At 36.0% G+C, this 22,256-nt stretch overlaps 2 protein-coding genes across 17 annotated transcripts; one reads left to right on the forward strand and one right to left on the reverse strand.

Annotated features, from left to right (window-relative positions):
* Positions 1–905: 905 nt before the first annotated feature.
* Positions 906–8,974, forward strand: LOC105060266 (spermidine synthase 1). Its single transcript, XM_010943910.4, has 9 exons — positions 906–1,307; positions 3,374–3,450; positions 3,567–3,689; positions 5,541–5,645; positions 7,436–7,508; positions 7,957–8,028; positions 8,104–8,299; positions 8,400–8,529; positions 8,612–8,974. Exons 1-9 carry the CDS (start codon positions 1,109–1,111, stop codon positions 8,675–8,677), a joined length of 1,041 nt encoding a protein of 346 aa, XP_010942212.1. The 5' UTR covers positions 906–1,108; the 3' UTR covers positions 8,678–8,974.
* Positions 8,975–10,370: 1,396 nt separating this feature from the next.
* LOC105060264 (serine/arginine-rich splicing factor RSZ21) lies at positions 10,371–22,246 on the reverse strand. 16 transcript variants are annotated; one of them, XR_012136248.1, is made up of 9 exons: positions 22,110–22,246; positions 17,646–17,754; positions 16,347–16,435; positions 15,162–15,384; positions 14,273–14,389; positions 13,415–13,561; positions 13,303–13,342; positions 12,937–13,162; positions 10,371–10,742 (listed from the first exon to the last, which is right to left on the reverse strand). XR_012136248.1 is itself a non-coding variant. In XM_010943897.4 (8 exons), the coding sequence occupies exons 2-8, from the start codon at positions 17,732–17,734 to the stop codon at positions 13,106–13,108; spliced, it is 726 nt and encodes a 241-aa protein (XP_010942199.1). In that variant the 5' UTR covers positions 17,735–17,754; positions 22,110–22,246; the 3' UTR covers positions 12,227–13,105. The 16 variants fall into 16 exon arrangements, 14 of the variants coding, with proteins under 14 accessions (XP_010942199.1, XP_010942201.1, XP_010942202.1 ...); XR_012136247.1 differs by lacking the exon at positions 10,371–10,742 and adding an exon at positions 12,227–12,775; XM_010943897.4 differs by lacking the exon at positions 10,371–10,742 and having other exon boundaries at positions 12,227–13,162; positions 13,451–13,561.
* Positions 22,247–22,256: the final 10 nt, after the last annotated feature.

Consider the following 22,256-nt stretch of genomic DNA (forward strand, 5'->3'; position numbering starts at 1 on the left):
TTTTCATATGGATTAGTGGAATTTTCATAAGCAAGAAATATTTTTATATATAACATCAATTATATTGAAATAATAGTTGTATATATGCACTCTTTATATATAACTTACAAAGAAGATAGAAAGATATTTTATCGTGCGAAGTTTTATATAGCTTAATGCATTTTTCATGAGCAAAAAATATTTTTATATATAACATTAATTATATTGAAACGATGATTGTATACATGCACTCCTTATACATAATTTACTAAGGAGATAGAAAAATATTTTATTGTATGAATTTCTATACAGACTAGTGAAATTTCCTTAAGTAAGAAATGTATATATATATTTGAAATTTCCTTAAGTAAGAAATGTTTATATATATATATATATATATATAGCATCAAGTATATTGAAATGATGAATATATATATGCACTCTTTATATGTAACTTAGCAAGGAGAATGCAAAACTAGTATAGCAATATTATAATACTAAAAATCTTGTGATGAAAATACTTTGCAACACCAATTGCATAAATAAAATGATATTCTGTGCTGGCACTCATGAGATGCAAAATGAAAAATTCTTGGGCTATTGATGATAACCTAGCATTAACATCTTGTTGTATCTAGCAATAATTGACAATTGTCATGGGTAGAGAGGACTTTTCATTCTTATTACTCTATTTTAAATCATGAGTTGAAAGCTCTACCAAAAAGAAAAAGGAATCATGTGTTGGAAGTATTATAAATCTATTCTTGGGGTGGACACAATCTCCTTGCTCATTAGTATTGCAGTAAATGACGCAAAGCCCGCTGACTAATAATGACCAGCCAACGATGCCATCAACGCTTTTTTTTTTCTTTTTATATATTAAAAAAAGCGTGTGGGAAAGTGGAGTGAGAATAGGAATCCGTAAAGCAAAAGGTCCCGGTCCCCAAAACCCTAATCGAGGACTCTATCATATATACGCTATCAATCTTAGTGGGTAGAATAGATAAAGCCGTTCGTCCGTGCCCACCCTTCTTTTGATTTTATAGAGGGAGAGAGAGAGGGAGCCTCATAGGGAGTCTGAGGTCGCGAGCGAGCGACAACGAGAGAAGAGGAGAGCTCGAAATCTTCGATGGAAGCCGAGTGCGGAGTCCCGGAGGTGCCCGGCGAGGAGGTGGCCGTGAAGAGGGCGAGGGCGAGCGAAGAGAGCGTGGAGAACAACGGGAACGGGGCCGCCGCCGCGGCGGGGTCGGCGGAGGACGGGAAACCGGTGGACGGCATCTCCACCGTCATCCCCGGCTGGTTCTCCGAGATCAGCCCCATGTGGCCTGGTGGGTGCTCGATCTTGGTTCTTGGATTTTCTTCCAAACCGAGGCCGATTCGTAATAATTTTAATTTATTACCTCTCTTATTATGGATCTCGATATTCCATGTTTCGCTTATCAAGGTTGTGTTTTATAGTTTTTCCTGCTAAAAGAGTCGTTTTTTTGGTTTGTTTTTAGTGCCTTTTTTTTCTTTCTTTTTTTTAACTGTTTAACGAATGAATATTATGTCTTGTTTTTTGAGATTGAGTGTTATATATATATATATATATATATATATATATATATATATATATATTTTTTTTTTTTCCTCCGTCTAAAAGACTAGTTTTATTTTTGATGGTTTTGTTCTTTTTCTTTCTCTTCTAACTGTTTGTTTAATTTATGATGATGGATGGATCTTTTTCTATGTTTACAAATGCAACTGACCTATATTACGTTTAATATCTTTTTTGGTGGTTATTTGGTTTGTATTTTTTTTTTGGCTGTAAGGACTCGAGTTGCTTACAGTGTTCTTCTTCTTTTCTTTCTTTTCTTTCAATTAGCTCAAGGATATATATATATATATAATTTAGAGGATGGTGAGATGATTATCTCACCGAAACAAAAAATAATATGAGAATAAGTGCCTATTCTGGTTATCCACTTTTCTATATCTAATAATTTGGGTCAAAGTATAACTCAAAAAAGTTGAATGGGAAAATCGGTCGTTTTCTTGGATGTTAAGACTCTTTAGCCAAGGTATGGTATACGGTACTGAACTGGACGGTACAGAGTGTACCGTTCCATTACCAAACCGTTACATGGTATTTGGGGGTGGGGTACCGACACTAGGTATGCCGAACTGCCTTCTGTACCAGGCATACAGATATAGTAAGGGTAGCACCGATATGGAGGCTGATACCAAAACGGCGTACCTTGCATTTAGCTTTATTGTTTTTCTTTTTAAATTGACAGATTAATTCACTAACGGTGCTTCTTTGTGTACGCGTGTTCATATTACCTTTTTAGCAGAATGTTGGATCTCCTTTTTCCTTTTTTTTCTTCCAATGACTATTTCTTATTTGGAAAAACTCCACACTGTTTATCTATGCCAAATTATAGTGGAGATTACTGCTGTTATTTTCATATAAGATAGGTTTCACCTCACGACTGATGCTCCATGGATTGAGTTGGTTGAAGATCCTCTTCAAGCTGTCCATGTATTTTTATAATTATATATTTAGCATTTTGTTCTGTTCTGGGTCTTGTAAGATGTTTAGCTCTATGTTGAGTAGATTTTGATTGTTACAGGGAAACTGTTGCTCTCTAAATATCTTTGTCTTTTGCGCACAGATCTGCTATTGGTTAGGAAAATTTGTTTTTGCAGATCAAGAGGAAAGCCATCTCTTGCCTTAATGCTTGTCAATGCATTTCTTTGGTTTGGTTTGGATTCCAAGAAAGTAAGGGAAATTAAAATGAGAAAAATAAGTGCTACTCATGCCTAGATTTAATAGATGGTTCATGCCTACATTACTCTGATCAGGACCTCCATTGTTTTTTCATGTTACTTTTCTATTATCAAAACAGAGCCTGATTTGAAGGCTTGCTTTTATTTGGTCTTGTAGCACTATTAGGGATTGCTAATAATTTCCTTTTTTTTTTTTTTTTTTTTTTTTGCTTTTGCTATTTAACAAGTTATTGGAGAGAGAAACAAGGAATATGTCCTGTGAATACTAGACTGTTGATCGGCTTGTCAGAATCTGAGAAGAAAATGATATTAGAAGGCATGGATCTGGAAATTATCATTGAGTATTAAAATATATCTAACACTACTAAGTGAAAAATAAACACCTGAACATATAAGGGATTGTGGAAAAATGATCTTGGATTATGTTGTAGATTTTATTCAAACTTCACTAAATTTAATGTTTATGTATTCCAGGGTTTCTATGCATTCTTAAATGACTAAATTGTGTCAACAATTCTGCATTCATCTTGTTATGCTTATTATAAATTAAAGCCTGGTGATTTCACACTCTTGATGTCTTGTGTGACAACAATTGATTTTTAAGAATGCTTGCTACCATTTACAGGAGAGGCTCACTCCTTAAAGGTAGAGAAGATTTTGTTCCAAGGAAAATCAGAATACCAAAATGTCATGGTTTTTCAGGTGATTCACCACTTTGAGACACCATGAATATTCTCTGTAGCTGTAACGCTTATGTCTTATTTTTTTCTAGATATACTTGTACTGATAATAACATGTCTGTGCTATTATGGTTTCAGTCATCGACTTATGGCAAAGTTCTTGTCTTGGATGGAGTCATTCAAGTGACCGAGAGGGATGAGTGTGCTTACCAAGAGATGATTACTCACCTACCACTTTGCTCTATTCCAAATCCTAAAAAGGTAGCTTTGTCATCTTAAGCTTAATGAACTCCATATATATTTTTGTAAATTATCTTAACTAAAAACTTTATCTTGAAATCTTGCTTTAGATGTTGTCTCATTGATTAAGTTAAACAGTGTTTATCTGTTATGCCAAATGGAGAACATTCTCTTTCAGGATTTCATATATGGATTATGATCTATTTCTAGAAATTAACTGAATATATGGAGGAGTTTTCTTTTCATTTTAAATGGTTGGATTAATGTTTTTGGATGAAGGTTAAAGTTCCAGCTGGTGGACTTTTTATCTAGCACCACTTGATTGAGATTGACTCATCATGCTAGACCTATTCTGGATTTATTTTTTCATTCAATTTGACATGTGAGAACTCCTGTTCATGTAACTGCAGATTGATAAGTGAGCCTCCTCAGAGGATTGATGTTGTGAAATATATAATGATGCTCATATTGAGCAGTCAAAGTGGCATTATTGCATTTTTGATATCTCCATTTTCATCTGGAGAGAAAAGCGGATGTGTTTTAATGACAACATGTGCTTGGTTGATTGTTCATTTTTCAAGTATCGATTTAAGTGGACTTGGTTAATTATCAACAACCTTTTGTAGAGCTTTTTCTTTGATTGGCACAGTTCAAGATAATTCTCTGAAATAATTCTTGAAAAATGCTGAAATCATTCTTGAAAAATGAGTTTGAATTTGATCAATATATGGTTGAAGGTTTCGAATTTCTTTCATCTGAAGATCATCAATTGCTTATCATTAGAGTGCATATCGTGAGTTAACGTTACTTTCCAGGACAATCATAAGAAGGATAACGGATCAGCTGAAGTATGGAATGATTTTATCAGACAATGCACTTGATCTATCAATTATTCTTTTAGCAAACTGAGAGTATTAAAGGCATAATTCCTCCATCTCAAGGAAGAATAATTGAACCCATGGTTCAAGCTATGGTTGTATTTCAATCTGCTGATCACATGATGAATTAAAAGTCCTTTTCATTGAGGGATGAAGAAGGAGCCACAAAAGGGCTGTTAACTGAGTCTAATTCCATCTGATTTCTCAACTATGTCATGCTCAGCAGCCCAAAAAAAAATTATGGAAACACTCAAATATTATCTTTCTTTTCATGTCCTATTGACTTATCCATCATATCTTCTCAAGCAGAAACTTAGCTGATACTGGTCAGCATGTACTAGAGTTGGTTCAGCTTAAAGAAGCACTTGGTCAGGTCTGGTTGGTTGAATCTAACTTGATCTGAACAAACTTGTTAACATACTTGTTCAAAGTTGTAACATTCGACTATCAGCTGGTCATTACTATTAGATAACCTACTTTACACACAAAGCACCAAGCATGCTATTGCATTACATTCATATTTTGGGGAGGGAAGAATTTCCTCTGCCACGACTAATCTTGGTATGTTTAATTAAAACCTAGCCTTGATGATAATAGAATAGTTTGATACTGAGTTAGCAATACTTTTATCATCTATTTTTGTTTGCCAGTTTTGTTAGAGAATTCTTTGACACACTTAAATTAAGTGTTTCATAGAAGTGTGCTCTGCAATGCATAGATAAATGTCCATGTTGAAGATATTGTTCTGTTTCCAGGCAAAGTTATTTCATCTTTGTTATTCCATAAATTAATTTGTGGCTATATTTCACATTTCACTCCTCCAGCTTATTTCTATGATTTTCCTTTTTCCGTTTGATTTACTCTTGCAGTGACCAAGGCATTGTATTTAATATTTTATTACAAATTGACAAGAAATTGATAAGCATGCTTCTTCCTTTAAGATTTTGAAATCTTTCATGTGCTTTATTCTTTGAAACAACGGTTACTGTTACAGGTTTTGGTTATTGGAGGAGGTGATGGTGGCGTTCTGCGTGAAGTTTCACGCTATTCTTTCATGGAGCAAATAGACATATGTGAAATTGATAAAATGGTCGTGGATGTGAGTAATTTAAACTATTCTCATTGCCCCTTTATCTTTAATATTACTGCATTGAAACATAAAAATAATAAAATTGTGATTCTTGTACCGAAGTGTTCATCTTTCATCTGACCATTTACATGATGCTTCCAGCATACCTTTGTTCTAATAGCTGATGACTGAAATTTTTTAATATCTTAGGTGCATGTGGTTGTCCTCGATCATGTGAAGTTACTCAGCAAGTTGTAACAATGAATGTCATTGGTTTATTTGATGATGTTCTTTAATATACAAAATATAGAATACGATACAAGTATCATTGACCATTAAATATCCAGTTTAGGGAAATTCCCAGCTGCCTTTACATGGTATTAGTTGGTTCCCACAATTTTTCTTATCATCTATTGATTTTCTATGTGATTTTCCATGTAAATGATTTTCTGCACAATGAAAGAGAACCATATAGAAAAGCCAAAACCTATATTCTATTAAATACAATTGAACCCACCTATCATCTGTCCTGCTTGATTGCTTGGTTGAAGAGTCTGCTGAGTCATGTAGTAGGGACTTTTTCATTTCATACGAAATTTATTCTGTTATATTAGACACTATGTAAAGCGACTTTACTTGCATATTCTATTTACTCTGGAACATATGAAATGACAGTTTCCAAGAAATGTCAATCAAAGGTCGAATTTTGGACATTTGATTTGTGGTAGATTCTATGAGAGTGTGAAAATTGAGATGATGGTGTTTTGGTTAAGGCTACAGGTATTTTAAAGACTGGTTGGAACCTTAGCCTTACTTAGACTGGTTAAGGATTTCCCTTTAATAATATTTTCTAGTATATTAGGCACAACATAATAATCCTCCTCCTTTTTCCACGCATGCTATATGACTGATGTCTCAAAAATCTATGCTAGTCCACCCTCCAAAAGGGGGACACTAACTACTAAGCTATTTCTCATAATGAAAGTGATGTGAAATATGTGCAAAATGCTAACCATGCAAGAAAATATGATTTGCAGTTTAATCATGAATAAGAAGCATGTGGTATAGTCTAACAATATTTTATATTATTCCCTTTTTCCCTTTTATCGTTTTCTTCTGAGGGGGAGGGGGCCAGGGCTAAAAAATTACTTTATGCAGTATGAAGTCCACAAACAGAGCCATGTCTATGCCTGTTATCCACTGTCAATTTTTGATGTATTAAGAAGATCTTGAAAGGAATGTTGCTTTCTACTTTCAACATCATTTTGAATATAAAGTGTCATGATCTCAAATGCAGTTGCTAGGTAGCTCAATCTTTTTCCCTCCACCCCCCTCCCCTCAATTAAGAAACAGGACCTCTACCACATATGAGTGCATTAGTCCGTGGTGATAAATAATGGACAAGGGGAGAAAACATGTTATTTTTTAATGGGATCTCTTTATTGGTTGAGTCTTCCATGTGCATTGCATGTGGTACTTCCTAGTATGGATAAAATAGTCAAAAACTCATAATAACCAAAATTTTGAAGGCTGGCTTTGTACATAGCATTCTGATTTACTCACATGCTCCAGCTAACATTAATAGTCTACTTGGACCTCTGAACAATGATGCACATTTTCTCTCTTTGCAATCTATTTATGTGTTATTGCTCTCTTCTTATTATAATGGACATAACAATTTATTCTCACCTTCATTTATTGTAAGATCTGCCATTTAAACAGTCTATGTAAAATTCTGTATCTTTTCATGATTCATTTATATATTACTTATAATTCTGCCCAAGTTAATGAGTTATTTGCTTTGTTTTCTTCTTTTGCAGGTTTCTAAGCAATTTTTCCCCCACTTGGCTGTTGGGTTTGAGGATCCTCGTGTGAATCTTCACATTGGTGATGGTGAGATACTTTTCGAATTATAAATAGTTAGCTTGTTAAAATCAAGAAAATAACAATGAATAAATCCTTGCTTCCCATTCGTTCAACATTGAAGCCAGTGATTTGTATTAGAAACTGTAAGTGCCACTGGAAGTGATTAAGATTCATGCACATTCAATGTGATGGTGAAGGGGCTCTGTTACAGCTGACGTTCCTTGCAGTAAAGAGCAGCTTTGATTTTATGTGAACTATCATACCTCTACCAATTTTGAGTGAGGATGAGCCCTTTCATTTTAAATATGTATCAACTCTCACCATTTCACTTGCTTTTTTGCTTTTTAACTTCATTAAGCACTTCATATGCATATGTTTATAAGATTTGGGTGTACCTTTATCTGGGACTTGGAGTGAGAACTTAATCATTGTAGACCTTTTTATGCTTTTTCACTTACTGGATACCAACATACAGGGGTTGCATTCTTAAAAGGTGTTGCAGAAGGTACTTATGATGCAATCATCGTGGATTCTTCTGACCCAATAGGTATGGCAAGATTGATGAAGTTACTTGTTTTCATTGCTTCTTACAAGCTCTAACATCCAGGCTTTGGTCAATCAGGTCCTGCTCAAGAGCTATTTGAGAAGCCTTTCTTTGAATCTGTGGCTAGAGCTCTTCGTCCAGGTGGAGTTGTATGCACTCAGGCAGAGAGCATATGGCTACATATGCACATCATTGAAGATATTGTTAATATCTGCCGTCAAATCTTTAAGGGCTCTGTGAATTATGCTTGGACAACAGTGCCGACATATCCAAGGCATGCTTGATATCTAACTTCATTTCTTCCTTTTCAAAAGTTTTTCTTTAATTTAGGCTATTAAATGGACATGTCTTGAAGTATCAGTTCATTAATGCAGTGGGGTGATTGGTTTCATGCTTTGTTCCACGGAGGGTCCACCAGTTGATTTTCAGCATCCTGTGTATAATATAGACGAGGATGAGAAATCGGACAAAACGGAAAGGCCATTGAAATTTTACAACAAAGAGGTATATTTGCCTGTCGTGTTTCTTTTGTTTTGGTAGGATTTCTAATTCTCTTCATTCCTTATTCGGATTGCATTTTTTTCAGATTCATTCTGCCGCATTTTGTTTGCCATCCTTCGCAAAGAGGGTTATTGACTCTAAAGTCAACTAAGCTTCATCCAGAGAGAGAATTCTGCCCAACACGAATAGGTGCAGGATGGGGATATGGCTGCAAAATATTATAGCAACTCAACCTGCACATATATTCTCTTCAAATTTCACCATTATATGGTTAAAAAATAAGGACATTTTGACTTGGTGGGTCTTCCTGCCCCCTTCAAAAGTCAAATCTACAATAGCAATATGTTTAGCAGCTTTTATTATGATTCCTTCTATGGATGATCTAAGATATTGGATGTCCTTGTGACATTTTTTTTTTAATATGCATCCAGAATGCATTTCATTGTCATCTCTCATTGTGTGCCGGCATGTGGTTGGTGCTAGTATTGTATCTTCTAAAAAATTGGATTACATCACCATCCACCCTGATTGGTCTATCGATGGGTCATGTTTCCTTGTTATATCTATTGTTACAGAGCCTTTCCTATCACCAAAGTTTGCCAGTTCCTATCATCAAACTTTACCTGGAGAGCAGGCATGCCATGAGGGGTCAAGGCGAATCCTGTGAATCGCACCTGAATCTTTTAATGAAAAGTTAATGTGACATGTAGAATTGCAGCACTTTTTGAAATCTGACGCTCTATTGCAATCTTTTGTTTTACGTTCTGTGTTGTAGAACAATTGGGCGCATATGGGATCAGTAGCACTACCATCCATGACAATGCTACGGTTTCTTTTTGGTAGGCAATAATTTAAAACCTTTTGCATAGTTTATATATTAGTAAATCCTATAAATAGGTGAGAGAGCATGAGTTTGGTGAAACGGTGTTCTCAACAGCCAGGACTTTAGAATATGCCTTATGCTTACTAAACAATTTTTGGATCAAACATTAGTTTCTACATGCATGTGTGCATACATACGTTCATGCATGCATGTACCTGGATATGTGTATGCTACATGCATCCATATGTGCATGCATTCATCCATTTATACAAGCATGCATTTATATATACATGCATACATCCATCCATACACATACATCCATGCTGGTGCATACATCCGTGCAAACTTGCATGCATCATCCGTCCATTCATCTATTCATCCATGCATCCACGCATATCCGTCCATCTATCCATCCATACACACAAAGAAGGGTTCTCAGATATTCATCATTCACTTGCATAAAACATCAAGTATAATGCTTGAATAACCTTGTAACCCCAACCGAAATGCAAGATTCTGCTAAAATTTAATAGCAGTATTGCAACAGGCATGAACGATTATTCATATCAAGAGAAGGTGGTTACCTGATCATTTTAGAATGCATTGAATAAATATTGGAATGTAGGTCTAGAAGATAAACCTTTAGCCACTCAAACACCTGTCATTTTGCTTATCCTTATTTTTAGTTTGTCTCTGCATTTATCTTTAATTACCTTGCTTTATTTACCTTGCTACATACATATATACATACATGAACACAGACACCATGGTTTCTACTATATACCCTGACACCATGGTTTCTGCGTTATGCCCATCCCATCCTTGGGGGACAGGCTCCAACTGGAAATGAACCTCCGTCCTCATGCCCAAGTAGCAAAGGATGATACCATTTCAATTCAAGCGGCAAAGAATAATTCCAGCAAGCATTCCATAATCAGAGAATAATTATACTTGGGAAACAAACTTATTATAATTACTACAAAGAAGGTTGTTGTAGTTCCTCACATTAAATCATTGTTCATGCTTTTTTAATTTTTAATAGATGAAATATCCTTTTGAAAAATTATTTCGAAACATACGACCAATCAAAAATTAGAATAACGTACAGCATAAGCACTCCAATAAATATGACTTTTGCCATTTTCTATCCCAAGCCAAATGCAGCCCACTTCTGTGCTGAACAAATATAGCCGTGCATGTGTGTGCATGCACCCACCTGCCTACAAGTTAGTCACTCTAGAGGAATCACATATCCTCTCCTCTGCACTCCTTCGGAATTGCTTCTTCAATGCTCTTATCAATATTTCACTTTTCCAGCATATATTTGTGGCTTGACGGCTACCACTTGTTCATGAATCAGAAATGGACTGTTTTTACCATTGGAAGGTCCAAACTGAAAAAAGAAACCATAAAAAGATTGTATGTCAACTCCATTAACCGTCTTAAAGAAAACTAAGATGGTAATTTTGGTGCCATATTTGAACCATTTCATACCTATGTTTCTTGTGAAAATATTTCCCGTGCAACACACAAGCAAAGCCTTTCTACAAAATAAAAGTCTAATAGACTTGCATTGAGGAGATATTTGTCATCTAAATGTCACCCATCATGACAGGATTGGATGGTGGGGATTTGATCATGATATATGGTGTGTTTTGTTGCATATGGCATTAAAATAATCCTCAAGAATCCGATCATGTAAGATCATCCAATCATTATGCTGGCTTTACATGTAAACAACTAATAAGAAACTTTAAACAACTAAAAAGCCTCATTGAAGACTCATAGAATTAGAAGAATCTATTGATTTAATTCACCATCACTCACCGATCATGTTCTTACCGCATCATCATCACCTAAGCTAAGATTTTTAGTTGTGACATGATATCTGCTAAGAGGAAGGTTTCACCAAGAGTTCGGCATGCTCTGAAAGACCTATACAGGGTGCGGCCCAACAGTCGGCATCATGAAAGAAGATTGATCATTCTTTCACACGAAAGATGCAACCGGAACATTTGAGAAAAACCCCGGCTTTTTCTTAAATTATTTTTTGTCTTGTAGGATTTTGAGGCTGTTCGGGAGAGGGCATGGTTACCTAGCAAGCTGGAGAGAGATGAGCGGATGGCAACTTTACCGTCCACCAAAGTTCTTGCTTGTCTTGGCAATCAAGCCGCAAGAACCTGCATAAAAAGCCACGTTGGCTATTTGGTTTGTACCATAGATTACACAGGACCCGACAGACCCCAAACAAAAACAAGCGTAACACCAAACTAAATTTTCCCCTCAGTTTCACAAAAAACAGGAGGGTATAGCATCACCTAAAAATGAAAAATTCCTCTCAAGCATTTGGTAAAATAATGCCGGTCAAGCATTTGATACAATAACACCTCGACTACGTTGTAAAGCTTGCTAATGGGAATTTGCCCGGTCAATTTCATGTTGTGTTTGTCATTGAGCTATAACAGTAGCAATCATGTCAGATAATAGAATACATGAAATCAAACACTAGTGAAGATTAGGTGGAATAGTTGAAACCACAAAAAAAACAAAAATCAAAAAACAAAAATAAAAAAAACAAAAAAACAAAAGCAAAAACAAAAAAAAAACAAAAGCAAAAACAAAACCATACACATACAATCCGACGGACCCTAGACGTATCAAAATTTGGACTGAACATACAATGGAGGTCACGCATAACAAATCCAGAAATCAAATCAGAAGCAGCTCGTATAGTCCAATATAAAACAAATCATTTGATTCGATTCAAAAAATATTAAAATGAAGATTAAAAAAAGCCCCCACAACGCCCTTTTTTTTTTTTTTGAAATATCTCAAAATCTACATTTGCAGCCACTTATCAAGATATTCATATCCATATATAGATAGGTCTGAGTGAGTATTCATATCAGCATATCAGGAAAAGATTCACAACAATTAGATGTCCATATAGTGCCATTTTCTGATACAATATGCATGCTATTTGATTATATCCCATCCAACTCCAGACCTAGCTCATGAATACTTATCATGCAGTCATGCATACACGATAATTAAATAAGTTCATCCAAATCTTGTTTTGGAAAACCAAGTAGCTCCACATACTATCCTGAAACCAGTCTTTTATGTTAACATTTGGTGGAACAGGAGGGAGACTGAATCAAGGCACAACAACGCGCCCCCACCATGTTGAAGCCACCCCAACATACCCAAAATGCTGGATGAGGCAACTACGTCATAGGCCATAACTAAGGTTTCGTTGGTGGCAGCCTGAGTGAGTGCCATACTAAACTTCTGAGCTTTTCTCCTATCCGCAGGTGAGTGAAGTAGTGTGAGCGAAATGGTAAGCACAGAGATGCAGAAAACCCATGTCAATGAGGAGCGGAAGATCCCACAGGTGCTGCTGTTTAGGCTTTAGCAGAACCGCACCTCACAACAAAGAAAAAGGTACATGTCTTTGTTAAAAGGCTTTAATAAACATCACTTCAAAGGCAAACAGAATAATTAATCCAAGACTGCATCCAGAAGTATAATATTCAAGATTTATGATAGAGAATAAGCACAATATATATCAAAGTAGAATTGGTAACCTCTCCAAATGCCAGCATTCTGAGGAGAGTGCTTTCAAGTAAAGGTGAGGAGTCCACAAGCTTCACATTGCAGTTAAACCACTTTGCTGAAGCCAAATACTTATCAAAGGACATTTTCGATGGTCTAACAAGGCAAAGTTCCTTGCATGACTACAGTAACAGACGGAACTCATTTTGTTCTTATAGAAAACATCACGCACTTCAAATGCCACTTCAGTGTCCATCCCTGCCAGGAATCAAGGGTGATGCATATATAAATAGCATAATAAAGAAAAGGAACCATAAGCAGCAGTCACAGGTTCAACAATATAGCAGTGACATACTGATTTACCCATTAGAAAGAGGAGAATCTTCACGGTAACATACTGGTGACCTGAGGCGAGGTGAATAACTGTGGCGCCGGCCCCTGCCAGGGATTCTGAAATCAGCAATGATACAAGTTATCAAGCAAGAAGAAACAGCTGCTAGTGGTTGTCACATATTCAACACGGCACTTGTGTTTTGGGTGACACACCCATCAGGAGAATCTTGACGGCGATATGATGGTGATCGACTGTAGCTCTGGCTTGGATAAGGTGAAGGGCTACGACGACGAGAGGACCTTCTTCCACGTGGACTGTAACTCCTGTTACCAAGAGAATGAAAAGATAAATGATTTAGAAAATACGGGAAAAAATCATAACAGGCAATGAAAGATATCCTACAATCCTTATACTGCATTGAGCCCTGATTTCACGTCACGTTTAAGGCCAGGAAAGGTAATTAAACTCAGCTCCCTTTCTTACTTTGTCAACATACCCATCCCAAAAGAGGAACTTAAAATTTTAGACCTTTGCAGCGGTTAATTGCTGTCGATAAATTTTGGTATTCCTGGGAAAAAGGAAATAACATAGTTCAAATATCTTCTGATTCCTCTCCATGGTCCTTTAGATCAACTCAAATTTTACAGCATTGGATAGGTTATCTGCAGGCAAAGGACATACATGTTGCTGAGGATAAAGGCGTCAAGATGTGGCAGCAACAATGCACTTGGATAGCTCTAGATCCAGCAGAGATGGTGAAAGGCAGATAACTTCTGATAGTTGGTGATGTTGGTTTTCTCCGCATCATGATTGGTTTTGCATTTTCTTTTTTTTAAAAAAAAAATTTACTTAGACTACCATCTGCAAGGAGTTATTTTTATTATGTCTTCCTCCTTATTTTACTTTTGTTCTTTTCTTACTTGGTCTACCACAAGCAGGTCTAGTTTTTTGTCCCCCCATTTATTAAATTGAAAAGAAACGATGTCTCTGTTCCCATCAGACATGGTGTTGGCAATTGTGTTTTGGTGACAAACCCATTGGCATAAGGAGAATAACGACGGCAATATGTTGGTGATCTACTGTAGCTCCGGTCTCGATAAGGTGAATAGCTGCTATGACTAAGGGATGTTCTTCCACGTGGACTGTAACTCCTGTTGCCAAGAGAGAAAAATGATTTAGAAAATAGGAGTACAAACTGTAACAGGTAATGGAAGATATCCTATAATTCTTATACTGCATTATTCTCCCTGCTTTTGCAAAATGTTTAAGGTCAGGAAAGGTAATCTCAGCTCCGTTTATGGAGGAAAAAATATCCTAAAAGAGAACCTTAGAAATTTTGGTCTTTGTGGGATAAAGAGAGATAACATAGTTTGAAGATTGTCTGCTTCCCCTCCATGGTTGTTTAGATCTACTCAAATCTTGTAGCATTGTGTATGTCATCCACGAGCAGAGGAAGGTAGGTGATGCAAAGGTCAATGCACAGAAATGGTGAAAGGCAGATTCCAAACTAGTGATAATTGGTGATGTTGGTGGTTTTCTCCTCATCATGAGTGGTTTTGCATTGGTTTACATGGACAGTCTACAAGGAATTTTTTTTTTTTTTGTCCTTAATTATGCCTCCCTTTTTTCCTTTTTTGCTTTTTCTTACTTGCACAACCCAAGGTTGGCCTAGGCTTGCTTCCCCCAAGCATTAAATTGCAAAAGAAAAGATGCTGTCTCCACAGGATGGTACACCCATTCCCTTTCCCCGACTTATAACATTATCGTGCACAATTGTAGAAATCGGACTAAACATGACTAGCTAATCGTAAATAAATCTTGATCCAAAAGTATCTCTCACCCCATGTCCCACCCAATAGAATTCTAGAAAAAGATGGCTATTGAGGCTAAATCACACAAGATTGGCAAAGAGAAAAATGGTACCTGCGCCCGTAACTTGGACTCCTGCGATATCGAGGAGGGCTGGGGCTTCGACGCCTTCCACTTCCCAATCCTCCAGAGCCAATGCGCAAGCGACACTCCCGTGCAAAATGACCAGGTTTGCCACACTGGTAACACTTCATGTCCTGATCACGTCCACGTCCACCACGACTACCGCCACCACCCGCAGAATTATAAGAAAGCTCAACACGCCAACCATGTCTCCCTTAAATCATTTAAAAGTGTGATTATTAGGAACAAGATAAAATAAGAACTTCCCTAGTAAAATAAGAACTTTGAGACCCATGCAACTATTGCCAGCTTGCTGACAGAGTAGAATCCTTTTATATAGCATCAGCTAATGCAAACAGAAGTCAACTTTCTAGTTATCATCATAGGGAATCTGGGTTATTGAGGACTGAAAAGGGACATTAAGGTGCATAATGTTGCTATTATTTATTTCCCCTGCTCTGGTAAACAGATCAAAAGAAGTTGGCAGATTCTCCTGCCTCTCAAAAACACAGATCAGGAGAGAGAAAAATTTTTGTGCTAAAATTATCCTGTGAACTGTATATTTTCTTATCCATCTCCCATGTGGGTTCCAGAGTTCCTCTCATTATGCGCTATATGAAATTTTAAACCAAAGAATATCATGCAAATTATTAAAACATACATAAATCTCATTTAAAAAGATGATGGATAGATATATCATGATAAAATGTTATGTAAAAAAAATAATGCAATACACCTTTCATTGCATCTACATACACAAAATGATGAGAAAGAAAATACTACAAAGTTCATATTGATGCAAGAAATAGGAACATCAACAAAAGTAGAACACCAATATTGATGGTTATAACCGTTATTTGACACCATAAATAACCCATTTCCCTCAGACGAAATTTTTAATTTAGATATGAAACCACTTTAGATGTTTTCTATTTTTTTCTTTTTCTTTTCCAAGTGTCAGACAACCATTGCCCTCAGTCTCAGCATTCATAAATCCATCATATTGAGATAGTGTCACTGTAGAGATTAATGGAACAAATATCAAGCACTTTGGGTAATGGATTTGAACATTTAATTCCACATGAATATCAGACCGCAGAGAGAAAGTAAACCGAAATTTCTATTTAGAGGATCCATAGACCATCTCACAAATGAAAAGCATAAAAACTTACATACCATCTAAGTCACGGATGGCATCCAATGCATCTCTTCGATCATCAAATTCAACAAACGCATAACCAGGTGGCCTTTGAGCAACCCAAACACTGCAGTTTAGTAAGCATTTTGATTAGAAAATAATGCTACATTTTCAGTTGAAACTAAGATGTAACACCATAGATTGATGTATTCAGCAATAGAAGTGCATTTTGCCACCATATTTCAGCGCCGTCAAAATGGAAGCTTGACATTACTTCATAGGCTATAGCAAGAACTAACAGTCAAGTTATTGTGCTAAAAAATGTCACAACTAATAAGCATGTATGACATGTGCGCACGCATAGAGCACATGCAAATACATGTGATGCATTGATTTGGTGAATGTACTGCGTACACAACACACCTCTTTCAATAGTAATATTTGTACTTTTTTCTTTTGACATCAGCTATGTGTGTATATCAGGAGTAGAATAGAGAGAGAGAGAGAGAGAGAGAGAGAGACAACAGCTTTGAATCCCACAAGATGGAAGTGCCTCAAACAGTTAACAACACCATTAATTTCAACAAAAATTAAAGAACTTTTAAGCATAACTTCCAATAACCAACCACATGAAGCCCTTCATGTTTCATAGCAGTATTTTAGTATGGAAACAATATCTGACATCTGATAGGTTCAAGAGAACAAATTTTGACCCATTCCACATGGAATAATATAAAGATGCCAAGTAATGCTATATTCAATATTGATCAAGTTTGTATTCAGAAACCATATAACCATGAAATCATATATAAAAAAGAAAATAAGAAATTGTTAATTAATCATTATCAAATTTCTCTGTAGTTGATATTACATCAAAAATTATGAAAACCTCTAATATAAAACAGTAAAACATAAAGGGCTGAAAGAGATTTCCCAAATAAATAGATAGAACTAAGCAAAGGTTTGCTTTGATAGTACATGAATGAGTAAACAGAGCCATTTTGATCCTAATAAAATCCAAACTTAAGCATATCACATGATCAATCAGGGCAAGCAAGAAATCTAAAAGCACAAGCATACAAAATATTCAAAAAAGATCCAAAAAAGGAATAATACAAAATATACGTGCGGACTCATACCCTATGTAATATGCCATAAAAGCAAGACATATCTTGACCCTTAGGAAAATGAAAATACATTTGTTTGCAAAAATAAGACACTGTAGTAATGGTCAAAAAAGATTGCAAATGATGGACACTCTGATGTAAGAGTTAACAGATAACTGTGGAAAGATGCTAACATGTATAAATATTATAGATGCGATTGATCAAGCATACCTTCGAAGTACACCATATTCTCGAAATTCATCTTCAAGATCTCTTTCTGAGACTCGCGGATCCAAGTTTCCAACATAAACTCGAGACATTTTATCACAGTGATGTCAACCTGATAGATAATAAGAGATGATGACCAGAAAAAAAAAAAGGATAGAATGCAATATAAGATGAAACAACACAAGCACACATGCATATAAATAACATGTTAAACCAGCATGCATTTCACAAAAAACTGCAGATCAATAATGAGATCAATCTTTCAAAATAATATACTCAGTAAAATGGTTAAATAAGACCAAACATTCAAAATGGTAGAGGACCACACTGGCCTCAGGTTGGTACAGGTATGTACTGTGCACTGTTCTGAGACTGCATACTGACACAGCTTGGTCCAACTGATAAACCAGACATAAGGTTACTTTTAGCCTCTACTTTTTCACCTATTTTTATTCATCTTTTCTTGTTTTAATAATCATTCTATACAAGATATGGCAGGCTTAGTGATTTAAATGACCAAATAATTCTGTCTCCATGCATGCCTAAATTTTTCATTGCTTAACATATGCTTCATGGTGTAATACATATTTTCAAATAACTTATTATGAAAAAAATACATGCACTCAACCTAGTTTTGGGTCCAAAATAAAATGACAATTTGATAGATGTCCAACATATAAAATTAAAGGCATAACCTCTATCATGCGATCCAATCACAATAAATTGTACTAAAACATGTTTAACCTCATCCAACATAATTAAAATCATCCATTCTACACCTAAAAGAAATCCCTAATTCATTAAACTCAAACTCTTCAATGTTAGAAGGGCTATAATAAGATTCCAATGATCCTCCTAATACTTTAGTTCTTCACTAAAACCAACAATATATAAACAAGTGAATTAAAAAGTCAAACACTAATTAAAATCAATTAGAAGCAACAAGAATAAACTAACTAAGAAATATTAATTAAGCAACTGCAGTTTTAAATATAATGCCAGAATGAGGAACTGGCATAATCTAATTTTTCCTGAACAATAACAGGTGCCTGGATTCAGAATAGATGACATAAGTACACATCATATGGATTGATGGTTGCTTGTGTCACTCAAGGAGAGATATAAATGGTACAGTAGCTAAGAAAATGTTTCATAGCAATCATTTTACCTAATGAATATATTTACTCGAATATTAATTATTCATGTTCTCATACTCGAGTACATCAAAGAATAAGAAAAGCAGATAAAAACAGAAATCACTCATTTAAGAACACCAGAGTATCTCATTAAGCAACGAATCCTAATTCATCACTTGGTACATGAACACATTGCTAGGAAACAACACATGCACCAACATTCTTTTAGAGCCAGGTTCTATTTTGGAACAAAGGACCTTATTAATGGATTGTCCTTCTAGCTTAAAATGTGAAAAAACATATCTATGAGTGTTGCAGCATCACATCCTCACATCGCATAAACCACATTTCTTCACAAACCTGAATCCTATAGCATGGTATTCCTATGATATAGTATCCAATTGCTATTTTGGAAACTGAGTCATTAACACTCACTAAGAGTTTTAAACCAACTTAATAAATTACTAATTAACATGGCTGTTCTCTGAACACCTTAAAACATTGTGTACGCAACCCAAGAATCAGTATCACAATATACGAATAACTCAAAAGAACCACTCATATGAACACCTTAAACATTATTTAGAAAAACCAAGCATCAGTGCCATAATATACCAATAACTCAGAAAATCACTCATTTAAATAAATGATTTTGCATGATGAGGGAAATCAATTTTCAATACCAGAATTCCATCCTCCCTTATCCCCATCCCCCCCCCCAAAAAAAAAGACATGCTTGAAACCCTCAAAGCTCATGAATCCACAAAAATTTGACAAGCTCAAGAATTTTAAATTGCATAAGCCAAACTACATTTATATCAACAAATTAGGAATCAATCAACCTCAAGCTCGAGCAATCAATGTGTGGAAGGAATAATTAATACTGATTTATTGCTTCTCAATGGTGCAGTAAGGTGTTTTTCTCTTTGCATTCTTGTTCACAGATAGATATGGGCATTGGGCCGGGCCGCCCATGACATTGGCATGGCCCACTTGGTACAGTAACGGACCGTGTCAGGCGCAACACATATAAGAAGGTCGGGCTGGGCTGGGGGTTTTGTGGCCCCCGGCACGACCTATAAGGGCCTGGGCTGGCACGACCCACAGATCAGGGCCCGGCCCGCATGCCGGCCTGGCCCCCTTAAGATGGACCGTGCCCTGGCACAACCCGTAATGATTTTTTTTAATTTTTTTTAAAAAAAAATTATAAATTAAAAAAAGATTAGGTTCCTTCGGGAATAAATATAAAAAAGATGAGGGAATTTTTTTTTTGGCCCATAACGGGTCCAAACGGGCCATGCCCCCGTCACAGATCCTTTTTTATAAAAAAAAAATAAAAAAAGGCCCATTAGGCCTGCAGGCCTAACGGGCCAATGTGTTGTGCCTGGCACGACCCGCCACCCTTAGGCCTAGGGTCGTGCCAGACCAAGGGTGTTTAAACGGACTGTGCCTGGCATGGCCCGTTAAGCCCTTAGCCCGATGGGCCTAGGCCATGCTATGCCGGGCATGGCCCATTGCCCATGTCTATTCACAGATCAGCAATATTCCTTTCTCAAGAGTAGATTATTATAACCAGCAAAAATAACAATAGTAATGAAAAATGCAAATGCCTTTGCATCATCAAAATTTCTTTTCACATATGAAAAAGTCTCTAACTACCAATTTATGCTATAGTTATAACAGCCAGCATCCCTTTGTACTGACATTCATACTTGTTCATTTGTTCAAACATTACTAATTTACTGTATAGTAAATTCTCGTACATGATAATGCACTATTGTACCTCTCAATTTAAAATTATCAATATCCACGATGTAAAATATAATTAACACAAGAAAATATAACCAATTCTACAGTCTCATTGCATGATATGGACAAACTCCTAGGTAGATTGTTTGCATGATCACTAGATGTCTAATCTACCAGAAAATGTAACCAATTCACAGTCTCATTGCATGATATGGACAAACTCCTATGTAGATTGTTTGCATGATCAGTAGATGTCTAATCTACCAAAAAGTTTGTTCACTATGTGCGTTGTGTGTGTGTGTGAGAGAGAGAGAGAGAGAGACCACATGACCTCAACAACTTATAAATGTGGCCTATAAAACGATACTTCATCTGACAAGGTGAAAAAAAAAAAATCAAAAGAAGATTAAAGTTTTTAACCCAAAAAAAAAACAACAATAAAATAAAAAAAATGGGTTGAGCATCAAGCCAAAATAAATGATTTTCTTCTAGCATGTTACCTTTTTCATCCTAGCAAACTGAAAATTGGGTTCCTAAAAAGATACAAAAAGCTATTTCAGCCCATCTCATAAAATATTACGTACTTCTGTTGGAAGCAGGTAACACTGGACCAAGCCACTTAGATTTCATCGGATGCTTATAAGAATAATTAAAGCTATTGACGATATTAGTTATATTATTCTAATTTTATATCAATATGCTGTATAACTATCCACAGTTCTTTGCGTATGCTATTTTAGCGATCATATAGAATACTTATTTACAGAAGAATATGCGTTCTGACATATCTATTAACATCTTCATGAACGCATAAATTGCAAACTTGAAGCACAGTATATTCTCAAAGTAACAGAGTACTGGTTTATGGAATACTCAGCATTTTATATAATTTCGATATTTATAAAGTAGCGTTGAGAATTATATTATTTTCTAATGTAAAAAGGCAAAACATTGTTTCTCAGTTACAGCTGGATTTGGTCCAATATGAATGAGAGAAGAGATAAAGTTGAGTCAAGAAAAATGATGGATTGACCATGATTCGACCTCGACCTCTATTAAAGAAAGGGATAAGAAAGCCTCACAGGTAAGAACCTCGTTATATGGCACAGGCTAAGGAATCCTAGTTCCACAAAAATCCTAAAAAAACCACCATTCATTCCATAGTATCTATATCATCGACAGGCTTAACCGTAGAATAACAATCTAAAACATGAGCTTTTACGATTCTGGAGAAGGTATTAGACCAAGGTTAAGCCAATATTAGCATGGATCAATGCAATTATGCAGAGAAAGAACAATTCTGCGTCAACTCCCTCCAAGAATCATTAAGATTCACCAAAATATAACAGGTTTAACAGATAGATCTCCAAAAAAACCATCTCGAAGCCAACCAAGAGAATAACTTTCTACTCCACTTTTCTTCACTCCCAGAATGAAAATTCTTGCTTTACGAATCAAACAGAATAGGGACCTTTCTGCGAACAAACGAGACTACACACCAATCCAGGAGAACGAGAGAAGATAACCCCAGAGCTACGAGAAATAAAGGAGAGGAAGTAGGCCAGAAGAAAAATCGGCTTACTCTTGTGGGATCAACCAGACGAGACCGGTGGCCAGAGAAGACAGCCCCTTGGGGTTTTAGGAACCAGGGTTAGGGTTTGTGGGCAGTTAGCGGCTGTAAAACCCTAGAAGCGGGACCGACGGAGGAGAGGATTTCGATTTATTAATT

The sequence above is a fragment of the Elaeis guineensis genome, chromosome 1 (assembly GCF_000442705.2).
Source record: "Elaeis guineensis isolate ETL-2024a chromosome 1, EG11, whole genome shotgun sequence".
NCBI classification, from domain to species: Eukaryota; Viridiplantae; Streptophyta; class Magnoliopsida; order Arecales; family Arecaceae; genus Elaeis; species Elaeis guineensis.

Excerpts from the sequence above, each read along its gene's own strand:
- LOC105060266 (XM_010943910.4), top strand. The coding sequence starts at position 1,109 with ATGGAAGCCGAGTGCGGAGTCCCGGAGGTGCCCGGCGAGGAGGTGGCC. Across the intron at positions 5,646-7,435 it reads TTGATAAAATGGTCGTGGAT|GTTTCTAAGCAATTTTTCCC; the intron begins GTGAGTAATTTA and ends CTTCTTTTGCAG. Across the intron at positions 8,300-8,399 it reads ACAGTGCCGACATATCCAAG|TGGGGTGATTGGTTTCATGC; the intron begins GCATGCTTGATA and ends TCATTAATGCAG.
- LOC105060264 (XM_019845724.3), bottom strand. The coding sequence starts at position 17,734 with ATGTCTCGAGTTTATGTTGGAAACTTGGATCCGCGAGTCTCAGAAAGA. Across the intron at positions 13,343-13,414 it reads ACAAGTGCCGTGTTGAATAT|GGGCCGGCGCCACAGTTATT; the intron begins GTGACAACCACT and ends AATCCCTGGCAG. Across the intron at positions 13,163-13,302 it reads CACCTCGCCTCAGGTCACCA|GGATGGACACTGAAGTGGCA; the intron begins GTATGTTACCGT and ends GATTCCTGGCAG.